The 13,332-nt window shown below is 40.6% G+C and overlaps 1 protein-coding gene across 4 annotated transcripts in view; it reads left to right on the top strand.

The window, feature by feature from the left end:
- qkib (QKI, KH domain containing, RNA binding b) overlaps positions 1-13,332 on the top strand; it is a 97,151-nt gene that overhangs the window by 59,674 nt on the left and 24,145 nt on the right. For all 4 annotated transcript variants that reach the window (XM_079439610.1, XM_079439609.1, XM_079439607.1 and 1 more), the window contains exon 4: positions 86-229. In XM_079439610.1, coding sequence (XP_079295736.1) covers positions 86-229 — 144 coding nt within the window. The remainder of the gene's footprint in view (positions 1-85; positions 230-13,332) is intronic.

Raw genomic sequence — 13,332 nt, 5'->3', positions numbered from 1 at the left:
ATAGACATCCTTGATTGTAGCAGTCAACATTTTGTACAGCAGCAGTGCATCTAAAACGTTTCTCTCTCCTTCTCTCTCTGTGCAGGAAGAACAAAATCGAGGCAAACCCAACTGGGAGCATCTGAATGAGGACCTCCATGTGCTCATCACGGTGGAGGACGCCCAGAACCGGGCTGAGATCAAGCTTAAGCGTGCAGTGGAGGAGGTTAACAAGCTACTCGTGCCTGCGGTGCGTACCACTGCATTCTTTCTTACACACTTCCTTTCTTGTCATTGTAGTTGCAAAAGACTCTTGAATATAACACCTCGTACTCATTTTGGCTAGCTGACGTTATATGTGTCAAAATTACAGGAAGTGGGCTTTTGACGTTATATGCCATTGGCTTTGTTGAGGTTTCAAACCATTTTCACACAATAAAGTGGCCCCTGCAAACATCAGTACAGGTTCAGTTCACAGGCTATGTGTGTGTGTGTGTGTGTGTGAGTGACTTTATGATGTGTCTCACTGCAATGTTTAAATACTCAGATAAATTGGAGTTTTTATGCACTCTATTATATTCAACTCTCCAAGTACAAATATAATATAATCATCAGCACTTGCCCTTTAAAACTGATTATCACTGATTGCTTTGTGGGAATTTACTGGACACCTAAACAGAAACTTTCCAGACAGCTTCACACAATTAGCATAATTCATATTTGTAACAGGACAATTTATTATGACATCATGCAACAAGTATGCATGGTTCCAGGTCCATCAGACAAACTTTTTTAGTGACTAAGCATTGTATAGCACAGTGTCTGCATATATTAACAGTATACTGTGAGGGCAGTTGAGTTAATGTACCTGACATGGCTAGATAATAATACACAGCAAATGTTGAGCTTATAGATTACAGGGGCAACATTCTATTATTCTCTAACAAGTATGCATGGTTCCAGGTCCATCAGACAAGCTTTTTTGGTGACTAAGCTTTATATAGCACAGTAATCTTTGTTGTTTTTAGTTATTACAAAGTGATCCCTATGGTTTAGTTAAGAAATGGACATATATTCTTTACCAAAAAATGTTTCAACAATTCAATATTTGCAGTATTTGGATTTATTGGTCATTTAACAGCTACACACTCATAAAAATAACTGCTTAAATGAGACATTTCTTCAAATATGTAATAATATTTGACATTTTTAGTTTTACATCTGCTGGTTTTGATCGAAGTTACTTAAGACATTTGCTTGATTTTTATTGACATATGATTTCATAAAGATGCAGTATGTGCCATGGTAAAAGAGATACTGGATCTTGTTTGATAATGTGTTCTTATATTAGTAGTATTATTAGAAACACTTGTGTATTAGTAAAGCTCTTATATTAGTAACAGTCACAGCACATTAGAACGTGGATACCTATGATTGCATGCGGTCCTTAAAACATTTTCCTCTTTCGTTTCCTATCCTTTTGGTGTCACTTGATGAGTGGGAAGTGAAACATTCTCCAAACGCTCTCCTGACAAATGGGAAGTGCTGTGCAGGGCTGCTGTGGTTGAGTAATCAGTCACTCGAAACATTCTTTAAGCTAGCCCTTGCATCATTGTCATTTAGCTCTGTATGAAAGGGTTGGAAGAACAGGGTCAAGTCAACCTGTATGGTCGTAAATTAAAGTATTTTAAATGCTAGAAATGTCTTTGAAGCAGTTGAAGTATACAAGAATACACACTGTTGTAGCTCTGTTCAGCCAAGTAGAGTTTTAAAACCTCGTTGCGGTCTTATGTATCTGCATATATAGGCTAAACAATATACTGTGAGGGCAGTTGAGTTAATGTACCTGACATGGATAGATAATGCACAGCAAATTTTGAGCTTATAGATTCCAGGGGCAACATTCTATTATTCTCTAAGACTAGTGTTTTAGGATTTATGAGGTCACAGGACCTTAAAGGTCAAGTCATGTGATGAGGAAGTAAGTGCATTAAGGTCACACTCTTTAGTTTATACAGTACAAACTGTTGTAGACCGATTCCAGAGCTCTGAGAGTCTACTAATGACTACTGCATGACCAGTGAGTCCTACCTCAATTATTTAATTAGCAGTAGAGCATTCATGAAGTGCTGAGAATTCAGATGCTTACAGATGCTGCTTACTCTGTTCGTGCTGCATTGTTGCAAAATGTAGGCTACAAAAAAAAAATACTGTAGTAATGAGTGGAGTACTTTGGCACAATCCATGAGACTGTCCTTGCATGAAAGTTTACAACAAGGATAAAAACTGGCAAAACTGTTATTTTGGTCAGTCTAGCCTAAAGTTTTCCTTTCTTTTGCCCTGCTGGCCTGTCAACTTTCAAGCATATGACTGATTGTTTTTGCTCTTGTGCTGTCTGTGTACATATGTGTACGCCACATTACAAAATTTTGTGGTATAAATGGTGCTTATGATGTGGCTTCCTCGCAGTGTTAAGATTATGGGGCCTATAACTGTACTAATTGTTGTATTTTGGTCAGAATTGTGGTGTAGTGCAATGGTTCTCAACCCTGATTCTGGAGTACCCTTAACAGTACTCATTTTGGACGTCTCTTTTATCTCACACAGTTGTTTCATATCTTTGTGTCCTTATTAATGAGCTGATGAGTAGATTCAGGTGAATTTGATTAGGAAAACATACAAAATGTGCAGATTTAGGGGTACTTCAGGACCAGGGTTGAGAATTAGTTGAGAATAGTGGGGTAGTATATGCTCTAATGCAGGGGTTTCCAAACACGTTCCTGGAGCCTCCCCAACACTGCACATTTTGCATGTCTCCTTTGACACACCCATTTCAGGTCTTGGAGTTGCTACTAATGAGCTGATGAGTTGAAACAGGTGTGATTGATAAAGGAGTCATGCAAAATGTGCAGTGTTGGGGAGGCTCCAGGAACGAGTTTGGGAACCCCTGTGCTAATGACATGACAATGACAACAGGGGTGGCCAACAGTCCTGGAGTGCCACAGTCCTGCAGAGTTTAGCTCCAACCTTGATAAAAACCCACCTGCCTTGATTAGCTTGTTCAGATGTGTTTGATTAGGATTGGAGCAAAACTCTATAGGAAGTTAGCCACCTCTAACATACAAGAACTAGGCCTACTGGCTCACACCCTGGGTCAGAGGTCTCCAAACCTGCTCCTGGGGAGATAACTTCCTGCAGACCTCAGTTCCAACCCTGCTACAACAACATACCTGCATGTAGCTTTGAAGTTACCATAAACAGCATGATTAGCTGGTTCAGGTATATTTGATTAGGATTGAAGTTGAACTGGAGCTGAAAGGCACATAAATGCAAAAGAGAATAAATGGTACGAGAATAATATTTGTGCGCAAAGAAAACCAAAATAACGACTTATGTTACTCTCGTTAATGGTGGCAGATTGACCCAGACGAGATGAAATTGTTGAATAAAGTCGTTATTTTTGTTTTCATTGCACACAAAAAGTATTCTCGTCGCTTCATAACATTACGATTGAACCCCTGATGTCATGTGGACTATTTTAACGATGTCCTTACTACCTTTCTGTGCCTTGACCATGGTAGTTGCGTTGTTGTCTATGCAGGGTCAGAAAGCTCTCGGATTTTATCAAAAATATCTTAATTTGTGTTCAGAAGATGAACAAAGGTCTTACGGGTTTAGAAAGACATGAGGGTGAGTAATTAGTGACAGTATTTTCATTTTTGGGTGAGCTAACCCTTTAAAATGTAACCAAATGACAGTACAAGTTGAAGACTTTCATGTCAAATTACAGAAAGACCAGTATATGATGTGGCCACCGGAGGAAAGATAATACGTTATTGCTTCAGTTGGCTGTCATGGCAACTGCCAACACCTTCAATAAGCTCGGTGAGAACAGTCACACCTCCCCAATCAGTGGACCTACACTTTGGGTCTCAGAGCGGACACAGTCTACAGCTACTACTGCGACAACAGCATAACATTTAACCTGATCCTTCATCTAAGAGCAATTCCCTTGTCTGGCAGCTAACTCCCAGACGGCCCACAGAGAGGCTGCCCCTTCCTTATCAATCCCACCCCCGCTGCTGCTGTGTATGATGTCCAACAGTACCCTCCCACATCCCAAGGTAAAATCCATTAACACCTCTGTGCTTGCCTACAGGGAGTTTTCTCTGTCAAATAGATGGAGGGAGGGATTTTTTTTCTTTTCTGTTTGCACTAAGATAACAGCCATTAGTGTTCTGCTCCAACTTCTGTAAAGATCTTTATAATCCCTGCTGAAATTTGCATACTGATTGATCGCATCTTGTGGCATTTGAGCTGCACTCTGCTTCTCCACATGTGGGTGGGGCTAGCAGTGCACCATTGGTGTTTGTGGAAAATGTCAACAAAATATATATCAGACCATTCCCATAGTGAAATGATACGCATTATAGCACAAATATTGGGGGGAGGGGGTCACTTGCTGGATAGGCAGTCTACCTTCTAGGGAAAGCTAGCAACCAAGGCACTTTATAGCAGCACACCAGGAGTCGTCAGCTTGGCGTCATCTATTTTAAACCATCATCATTATCTACATCACCACCATTGCTCTCATCATCATAATCAGCAGCACTGGCATGAGTGGCAGCAGTTGGTGTGGTGCACGCAGGAAGCCAGTGACCAGCAGGATGCTGCTAACACAGTCAAAAGCAATTATCATCAATGGCTGAGACAAATATATAAAAGCCTTCGCTTCACAATTGCATCTGATTGTGCTGACTGAGGCAAGGTCTCACCAGACTCCCCAGAGCTCCTCTGTCTCTCATATGCAGGAAGGAAAGCTCGTTTACATATTACCAGTGGCAACATGCTGATCTTTTCCATACAATGAAAGTGAATGGTGACTAGGGGCTGTAGTACTGTAACTTTAATCCATATAGCCTGTATAACTTGTGCACTTTATTCCAAGTCTTCTGAAGTCAAATGATAACTTTATGTGAGGGAAAAGTCACATTGTAAAAGTCAATATGTTAAATATCTTATATGTGAAATGGTGGACTTTCAGTGGTAATGTAATTTTTTTACTAATGTCATTAGTTATCATATGACTTCAGAGGACTTGATATATAAAGACATTAAAGACGCATGGATGCATTATGTTGCTTTTTTGTAATTGTTTTTTGGAGCTTGACAGCCCTTTGTCACTATTCACTTTCATTGTATTAAAAACGGCGGTTTCAAAGTTCTGCTAAACTTCCACTGTTGTGTGCTTTTTGCATAATGACGCATCCGAGCTGTCAAACTGTGGACTGTGCATATGATCAAAAAGCTGTCAGCTCATGGGGACCCTGATTCAAGTCTGACTTGGGTTACGTCCCTGTCTTATTCCCCCATCTCACTTCTATTTTCCTGTTTCTAAAAAAGGCCAAAAACCATAAGGTATTTGAATGATAATTCGTAAACCATGGAAATCCTGTGTTATCCTAATGCTTTGAAATTCGAAAGGATAATAATATTTATCTTCATAGATAGTTGTTTGAAGTTTCAAACAACTTAACATTTTGCATGTTGTAGTAGCCCAAGAGCATAGGATATGAGCTCATAGCCAAAGCATTGAGCATTTGTTTCCAAGGTTCAGGGGAGTGGCACTGAGATAGCTGTTGGATATCATTATGTCCTTGAACAGAGAACTTAATATCATCTTGCTTGACATGGACCTGTCTGTTGTAAATGGCCAGATTATAGTGATTTTTATATCCAGGAAGGATGTCCTATGTATCTGCATGAGAGGGGGACAATCTTTAATGCTAGCATATGCAAATTGCATGTTCCATGTTCTACTCAAACTAAAGCTCTTAACCTCCTACATGTCACAGATGATTCATATTCCTAGAAAAAAAACAGACATCTCGTGTCACTTCACTGTGAGTATTTTCAGCTTTGCTAAGCTGAACTATGACACACAACTTCGGCACCAAATTACATGCACACCCCAGAGAAAGCTAATTTCAGAAAGCATTTTAAGGCCTTTATTTAGAACATAAGCCGGTAGGCAGCATCTAAACCTGTGGTGAGGTGAAGCGCTTACCACTATCTGTTAGCTCTCAACGTTCTCTCACTCTGTTTCCCCACCCTGTGTTAGCTGTAGCTAGGCCTAAATGGTCATTGCTGAAGGGACTACTTTAATTAAAGTCCTGTCTGGCAGCCGCTCCTCCGTGGCTCCCAGCCTGAAGCCATGACAGATAGAGGCAGCTCTAATTGTCAGGGCTGGAGATAAAGTGAAATTTGAAATTGGGTGTGGAGGCTCTACTACCACACAATGCACATACACATACACACACACACACACACACACACACACCTCCCCATGTGGTTGTCCAGCTGCGCCAGCAGTGATGTTGAAGAAGAGGGGAAGTTAAGTAAACAGCAAGGGCCAGCAGGGGCCGAAGTACCCAAGCCCCCCTCTACCCAGCATGGCCTAGATTAGTGCACCCTATCACTCAACACTTCCTTCTTGGGATGAGATACTTCCAGCTTATCTGTGAAGCTCAGCATTTGTGGTATCTGAGCTTTTATGGGTATGTGATTTTTGTGCGATTTGTGGTGGCTGCTAACAGAGGCATCACTGTTAGTGTTGCTCATTGTTCAGGGGTGTCCAATCCAGCTCCGGTATGGCCACTGTCCTGCAGAGTTTATCTTCAGCCTGCTTCAGCACACCCACATAAAAGCTTCTAGTAATCCTGCAGACCTTGATTAGCTGCTACAGTTGTGTTTAATTAGAGTTAAACTCTACAGGACAGAGGCCCTCCAGGAACACCCCTGGTTAAGAGTTACATATCTGCCCCAAATCCCTGTCCCTAACTTCATAACCCACTGTAACCTATCCCAAACAAAGGAAATAAATGATAAATGATATTACTTTTCTTAAATACAATGGGTGGAAGAATCATGTAGATTAACATTGAAGGAAACACCCAATCTACTGTACATCTAAAGCCCAAAGTATACTTCATTTCATAGTGTGTGCGAACTCAAGTGGTTGACACATTCGCTCTAGAAAGATCTTAGTCCTCTTAGTTAGTTAAGCTCTTAGTTAGATCTTAGTCCAGTGTCTGTGCTATATTTCTCCAGAAGTGATGACCGATAAAAAAGTCTTCTGTAAAGTACTCTTTTAAACTAAATTTGCAGCAATTTCATAAAACTCTCACACAAGCGCTTGGCAATGCAGATGTCTATTGTTGTTGCAGTCTCTGCTGTTTTTTTGCTGTTATTGCTCCATCTTTTTAGTTTCGTTTACTTCTGTGAAACAGTGGCCTTGGCCAGTGTTGCCACCTTGTGGAACAACTGATTAGTGCAAAACAAATTCAATGCACATGTGCGACCTGCGCATACAAAGTATACACAGTTACAAAAACCAGGTGGTGCGCATACAGTACACAGATACTATTGTGATGATTAAAGTCTAGTCACGCTCACTCTATGCATACGTTAACGTACATGTAAAAACTGAAGTATACTTTGGGCTTAAGGAACAGTATATTTAGGGACTTCAGAGCGGACTTGGCCAGTAAGAAACTACCTAGAAACCAACCAGAACACCTGAGCAACTACCTCGAATTCTGAAAGCCAGCCACAACACCCTTGTATAATTTTTTCTTGTTATCAGAAAATGTAACAATTGGACTTTTTGGATCTTTTTTACTTGATTTCTTTCTACTTCGCACAGATCCACATGCCAATTTTTGGAGATTCTCAAACTCTTCTTTGCCTAATTCTCCAGCTGGCACACATGCTCAAGACGGGATTTTGAACCCCGCAGATTGCGAGCGACTGCTGGGAGAAGCGTTTAAGAGGCAATACCTAGGCGGGGTATGCACAAGTTGTGTTTGGGGATTCCCGTGACGTGCACAGCGAGTGTTAGTCACACATAACTGAATCCCTGCCTGCAAGATTGCACATGGACACCCTCACATCTTTGTAAGAACGCCTGAGTGGATGTAGAAGCAAAGGTGCATTATGGGTGAGCAGAGCCAATGTTGCTGTTTGTGACGCCTTTTTTTTTTTTAGGGAGGCAGGAGAATGAAGGGCCCAGTGGTTTGTGGGAGGTTCCATCTGTTCCCTTCATGGCACAATAGGCTTCCTCTTGCATGACATGTTTTTCTGCCTCTCGCTGTTTCTCAGAGTGCTCAGCACTAGCAAAAAAGAGAGAGGGGTTGAATAGAGCCCATGCCTCTCTTTGCAGAAATGTGTGTGTGTGTGTGTGTGTGTGTGTGTGTGTGTGTGTGTGTGTGTGTGTGTGTGTGTGTGTGAGTGTGTGAGTGTGATGCCGAAAAATCTCTAAATAATGTTAATTTGTGTGCACGCACATTCGGATCTCAAGAAATGACTGCACGTTTTTGCATATCTTTGTCCCTTTGTGCAGATGCACATGCTGCCTCCTTTTGTCCAAAGGTCTCCTTTCCATCAGTAATATGACTTTGTATATGTCAACGGGTGTAACTCTGTGTGTGGCTACGGTATACGTGTGAATGGCAGGGCAGTTCTGTGGTCTCATGATTGAGTAGTCATCCATGTCTTTGAGGCTGGGAAAGCATCAAAAGGCTCTTTGTTTACAACTGGAGTGTGGAAATCCTGAGCGGGCTCTTTGGCTCTACAGGGTTGGATAATGCTCCCAGTGGGGCTCATTCCCCTTCCCCTCTTCTGAGAGAGTCCAGCATCTTTTCTCTCCCTCTCATTCTGTTCTGTTATCTCTCTGTGTGTCGCTCCCTCCTTCTCTCATGATGTTATTGAGTAACACTTTGTTTTGGAGCTAGTGTTGGTACAGTTCAGTTGCACAGGGAATAAAGGCTAGTTGGGGTTCACAGGGTAGAGAGTGCATTACTGTGGCAACTGTTTGAGGCCCCATCCTCAAAGCACCAGAGAGCACCAGGTCATGTGACTATACTACAGAGGGGCTTAAATCCTCCACCCACCACCCCTGCTTTCAGATTTTCAGCTACTTTAAAAAATAAGCTCACTCGTTCATAGGACCAGATGCAATCTGCAGAATTTTTCACAGCTTCTCCATTGATTCTGAAAGAAAGTATGTGGAATTCTACTGAATGGATTTAATTGGGTTTAAATGTTGTTTACACTGACACAACCAATGCCATGTGTTTTCAGTGAGACTCATGATCGGGGTTCTGTTTGTCCAACTAACAGGAGATAGGAGAAGTGTATGAACCTGTTTGGTGACCCTAGTGGCCCTGAAATTACACACTTCACCTTTACTAAAAGAACAGAAAGGGACAGAGATTTGTACCATTTTATGAATGACAGATCTCTATAAATTCTGCAGCAATTTTTTTCTGTGTGGACCTATTTATTTATACTCAAATCACCTTGTCCTTTTCTCTGCTACCTCTCTCTATCTCTTTTAAAGAATGAGAGAGTAATCCCTGTGTAAATAGAGGGATAGTGTAAAGATGTAGACTCCATGGCCGTTCAGAAATCTATCCAGGTTCTCTGCTCTGCCGAGCTCCAATAGAACTGCTGCACCCAAGATTGAAAAGGTATGTGAAAGATTGCCCTTTATAATTTTATGGGTTGATTTTTGGAATTTCCTTCAGGTCAGTGCCAACTGAGAATAATGGAAAAATTATTCAAATGAAGGCAAACTGAAGACTTTGAATATGATGTTAAAGGTTTTTGGGATATAGTAAAGGGATAGTTTACCCAAAAATGAAAATTACCCCATAATTTAGTCACCCTCAAGCCACCCTAGATGTATATGATTTTCTTCTTTCAAATTAAATACAGAGTTCAATAAAAAAAAAATAAAAAAAAATGTCCTGGCTCTTCCAAGCTTTATAATGGCAGTGAATGAGGATCGAGATTTTGAAGCCCAAAAAAGTGCGTTCAACCATCATAAGAATACTCCACACGGCTCCGGAGGGTTAATAAGGGCCTTCTAAAATGAAGCAGTACATTTATGTAAGAGAAATGTCCATATTTAAAAATTTGTAATCTCTAACCTCCGTTAACTGCCGTACGCACATTTACTAGAGAGTGGCGTTACAGGATATGACGTAGGCATAGCGTAAACTCCGGTGAGAATATACTAGTCTTGCGAGAGCCAAGTTTTGTTTACAGCAAAGGAAAACCTCCTCTTGGCTTATATTAAAATCCTCTGACATTTTAGAACTCCACTCTCTCGTGAATACTGATATAACAGTTAGTGGAAGCTAGAGATTATGGTTTATGAAGTTTAAAAATAAGAATATTTTTCCTACACAAATGCATTGATTCGCTTCAGAAGGCCTTTTTATGATGAATGAATGTACTTTTTGGGCTTCAAAATCTTGACCCCCAATTCACTGTCATTATAAAGCTTGGAAGAGGACATTTTTTAATACAATTCTGATTGTATTCATCTGAAAGAAGAAAGTCATATACACCTAGGATGGCTTGAGGGTGAGTAAATCATGTAGTAATTTCCATTTTGGGGGTGAACCATCCCTTTAATGCTAGTGAGAGGTCTGCATAACATTATTATGAAAAGAACCCTTCCTTTTTGTTTTAATACAGGGGTGCCAATCCTGTTCCCAGAGATCTGCCTACCTGCAGAGCAAACACACCTGTCTGTAATTATCAAGTGCTTCTGAAGGTCTTAATGAGTTGCTTCAGTTGTGTTTGGTCAGGTTTGGAGCTGAACCTTGCAGGAAGGTAGCGCTCCAGGAACAGGATTGGGCACCCCTGTTTTAATATAATTTTAGTTGCCTCTTCTCTAAAGCAGGGATTCTTAACTTTGGCCCTCAAGATCCACTATCCTGCAGAGTTCAGCGCGAACCTTGATCAAACTCACCAGCCTGTAACTTTCCACTGATCCTAAAGACCTTAATTAAATTGTTCAGATGCATTTGATTAGGGTTGGATCTAAACTCTGCAGGAAAGTGGACCTTGAGGGCCAGAGTTGAGATCCCCAGCTCTGAAGTTTCTTAAGACAGGGGTGTCCAGTCCTTCTTCTGGAGGACCACTGTCCTGTAGAGTTCAGCTCTAACCCCAATTAAACGGACATGAATCAGCTAATTAGGGTCATACAACTAATGTAGGCATACTAGAAACTTCCAGCCAGCTAAACTCTACATGACAGTGGTCCTCTAGGTCCGAGTTTGGGCACCTCAAACTGCTCAAGACACTGCTCAGATTCACCTATAACCCAAATTATTTGTGTTATGCTGGCCACATTCATTTTATAGCTCCATACTGTGTCAACATATATCTTTTTTTTTCCTCCTAAGGAATGAGACTGGCGTATAAGCTGGAGACTTTTAGCAATTGCTCTCAAACTCATTGCTTTCTAGGAGAACCAAATACGATATTAAAGGGATCTCATTTGCAATTTTTCTTCCCTATGGGTTGTCACTTCATGTCCCTCATCAGTTGGTTCAGGTTGGTTCATTACTCTGGTAGAATGCCATCATTAGCCGGTGGTTCTGATTGGGCTTAACAATGCTCTTCTTTCAGACGAGAAAATAGTCCTACTCATGCCGATGTTTAGAATTCGCATGCAGCCTGCAGATGAATAATACAGGAACACATGCATTTTTAAAGGGCAAAATTACTCAAATCTGTTTTTCAGACAGTCTGGGACAGACACGGATGCTCTGTGGGAGCTGCTCTGCTGGTGGATGAGAAAATTCTGTGTGATGTTGAGGAGCACTTTCACTCGCTCTCTCTCTTTCTCACACTTTTTTAATTCCCCCGTCATGTTTTTGACTTTGTGACCAGCCTTTTTGTTGCAGTCCTCATTTTTTTGCATGTTGTGAGAGATCAAAGCTTCCTTTTATATGAACAGAGATAAGAGGGCTGTATTGTTATGGAGAGATGGCTAGTTGCAGGGTTACCGGGTAAGAATGTGTGTTTTGGAGAAGGAAAGAAAGTGTGTGTGCTTCTGCTAAACAATCAAAGTTTCACAACGATAAAGTGAGTCTTGGTGAGCTCTCTCTCTCTCTCTCTCTCTCTCTCTCTCTCTCTTTCTCAGTCTCTGGGTGCCGTCTCCTCAGTTCAAAGCCAGTTTGATGTATGAGACTTCCTCCTCCTCCTAATTGCATCTCTTTAATTCCAATGAGGAGGATGCCTACGCTCTGACAGCTAATCACTGACACGGCCCGCTTTACTCGGCAGTTGGGTGTACTTGTCTGGAAACTTCATGTCTGTTTCAACTGTGTGTGTGTGTGTGTGTGTGTGTGTGTTTAGACACATGTGCATACGTGTGCGCCGCCTTGCATTGTTTGCACTAGAATTTCAGAGTCTCTTGCTGTGCTAAACTGGCACAGCTGGCAGCACACCGTAACGTTTCAGGCATCTGTTCTAATGTACTCAGGTAATATCTGGCTTGCAATTAAGGCTACTTAAGTGGTTTGTTTTCTCTGATAAGTATGCAATAAAAAGATTCCAGTATGATCTGAAATATTTCTCATCAGATTTTTCCAAGACCAAATTATCTGGGCTATGCCACTGATGTTAATGCAATATGAAATCTAAATTGACCCTATATATTTATTTTATAGAAATTCCTGGTCTTTTTGTGTGCAAATCATTGGTGCATGTCATTCCTAATTTAAACATTTGTCTTCAGAATCTTTTATTAAAGCACCTTTCATTTTTCGGCTCATGCGACAAATGAGCCGAAAATCTCTCTTCATTTTCAACCCCTCGCCTCCAACCATCTGTCTCCACTGTGGTATTTATGCATCCACTTTTCGCAATCCAAATAATTTCTGATAAATCGCTTTGAATGTCCTGTTTTACCCAGAAATAATCAGATTAAGTAAAAACCCCCAGTAAAATAGTAATATTGTGCAAAACAGTAATATTGTAGAATATTATTACTTGAGAATATTATACTTTATAAATATTATTTTAACTTTGAATAACAATTCTGAATGGTAGTGTATATATTCAAGTACATTGTTTTGGATATATTACCATGGTAATGCACTGAGTTTGCCATTGTGCTTACTGCGTATCACATGGTTATACTCTGGTACTCTAAAATAAATATTAAACAATATACTGTAGTATTACCATTTCACCAAGTTACATGAGTAGCAAATAGCATTTCATATTGACTTTAAAGGGATAGTAACACAAAAATGAAAATTCTCTTGTCATTTACTCACAATCAAATTTTTCCAAACCTATGCGAGTTTCTTTCTTCTGTTGAACACAAAAGACGGTATTTTGAAGAATGTTGGTAAACAAATAGTCGATGGTAGCCATTGACTTCCATAATATGTGAAAAAATAATATGAATGTCAGTGGCTACCGTCAACTGTTTTGGATGGCCAAAAAGGGCCATATTCTAGCATTTTTTTCCTGAAGTCTACTTAT

Source organism: Barbus barbus, assembly GCF_936440315.1.
Source record: "Barbus barbus genome assembly, chromosome: 18".
Taxonomy (NCBI): Eukaryota; Metazoa; Chordata; class Actinopteri; order Cypriniformes; family Cyprinidae; genus Barbus; species Barbus barbus.
This window is presented reverse-complemented; position numbering and strand designations above follow the sequence as displayed.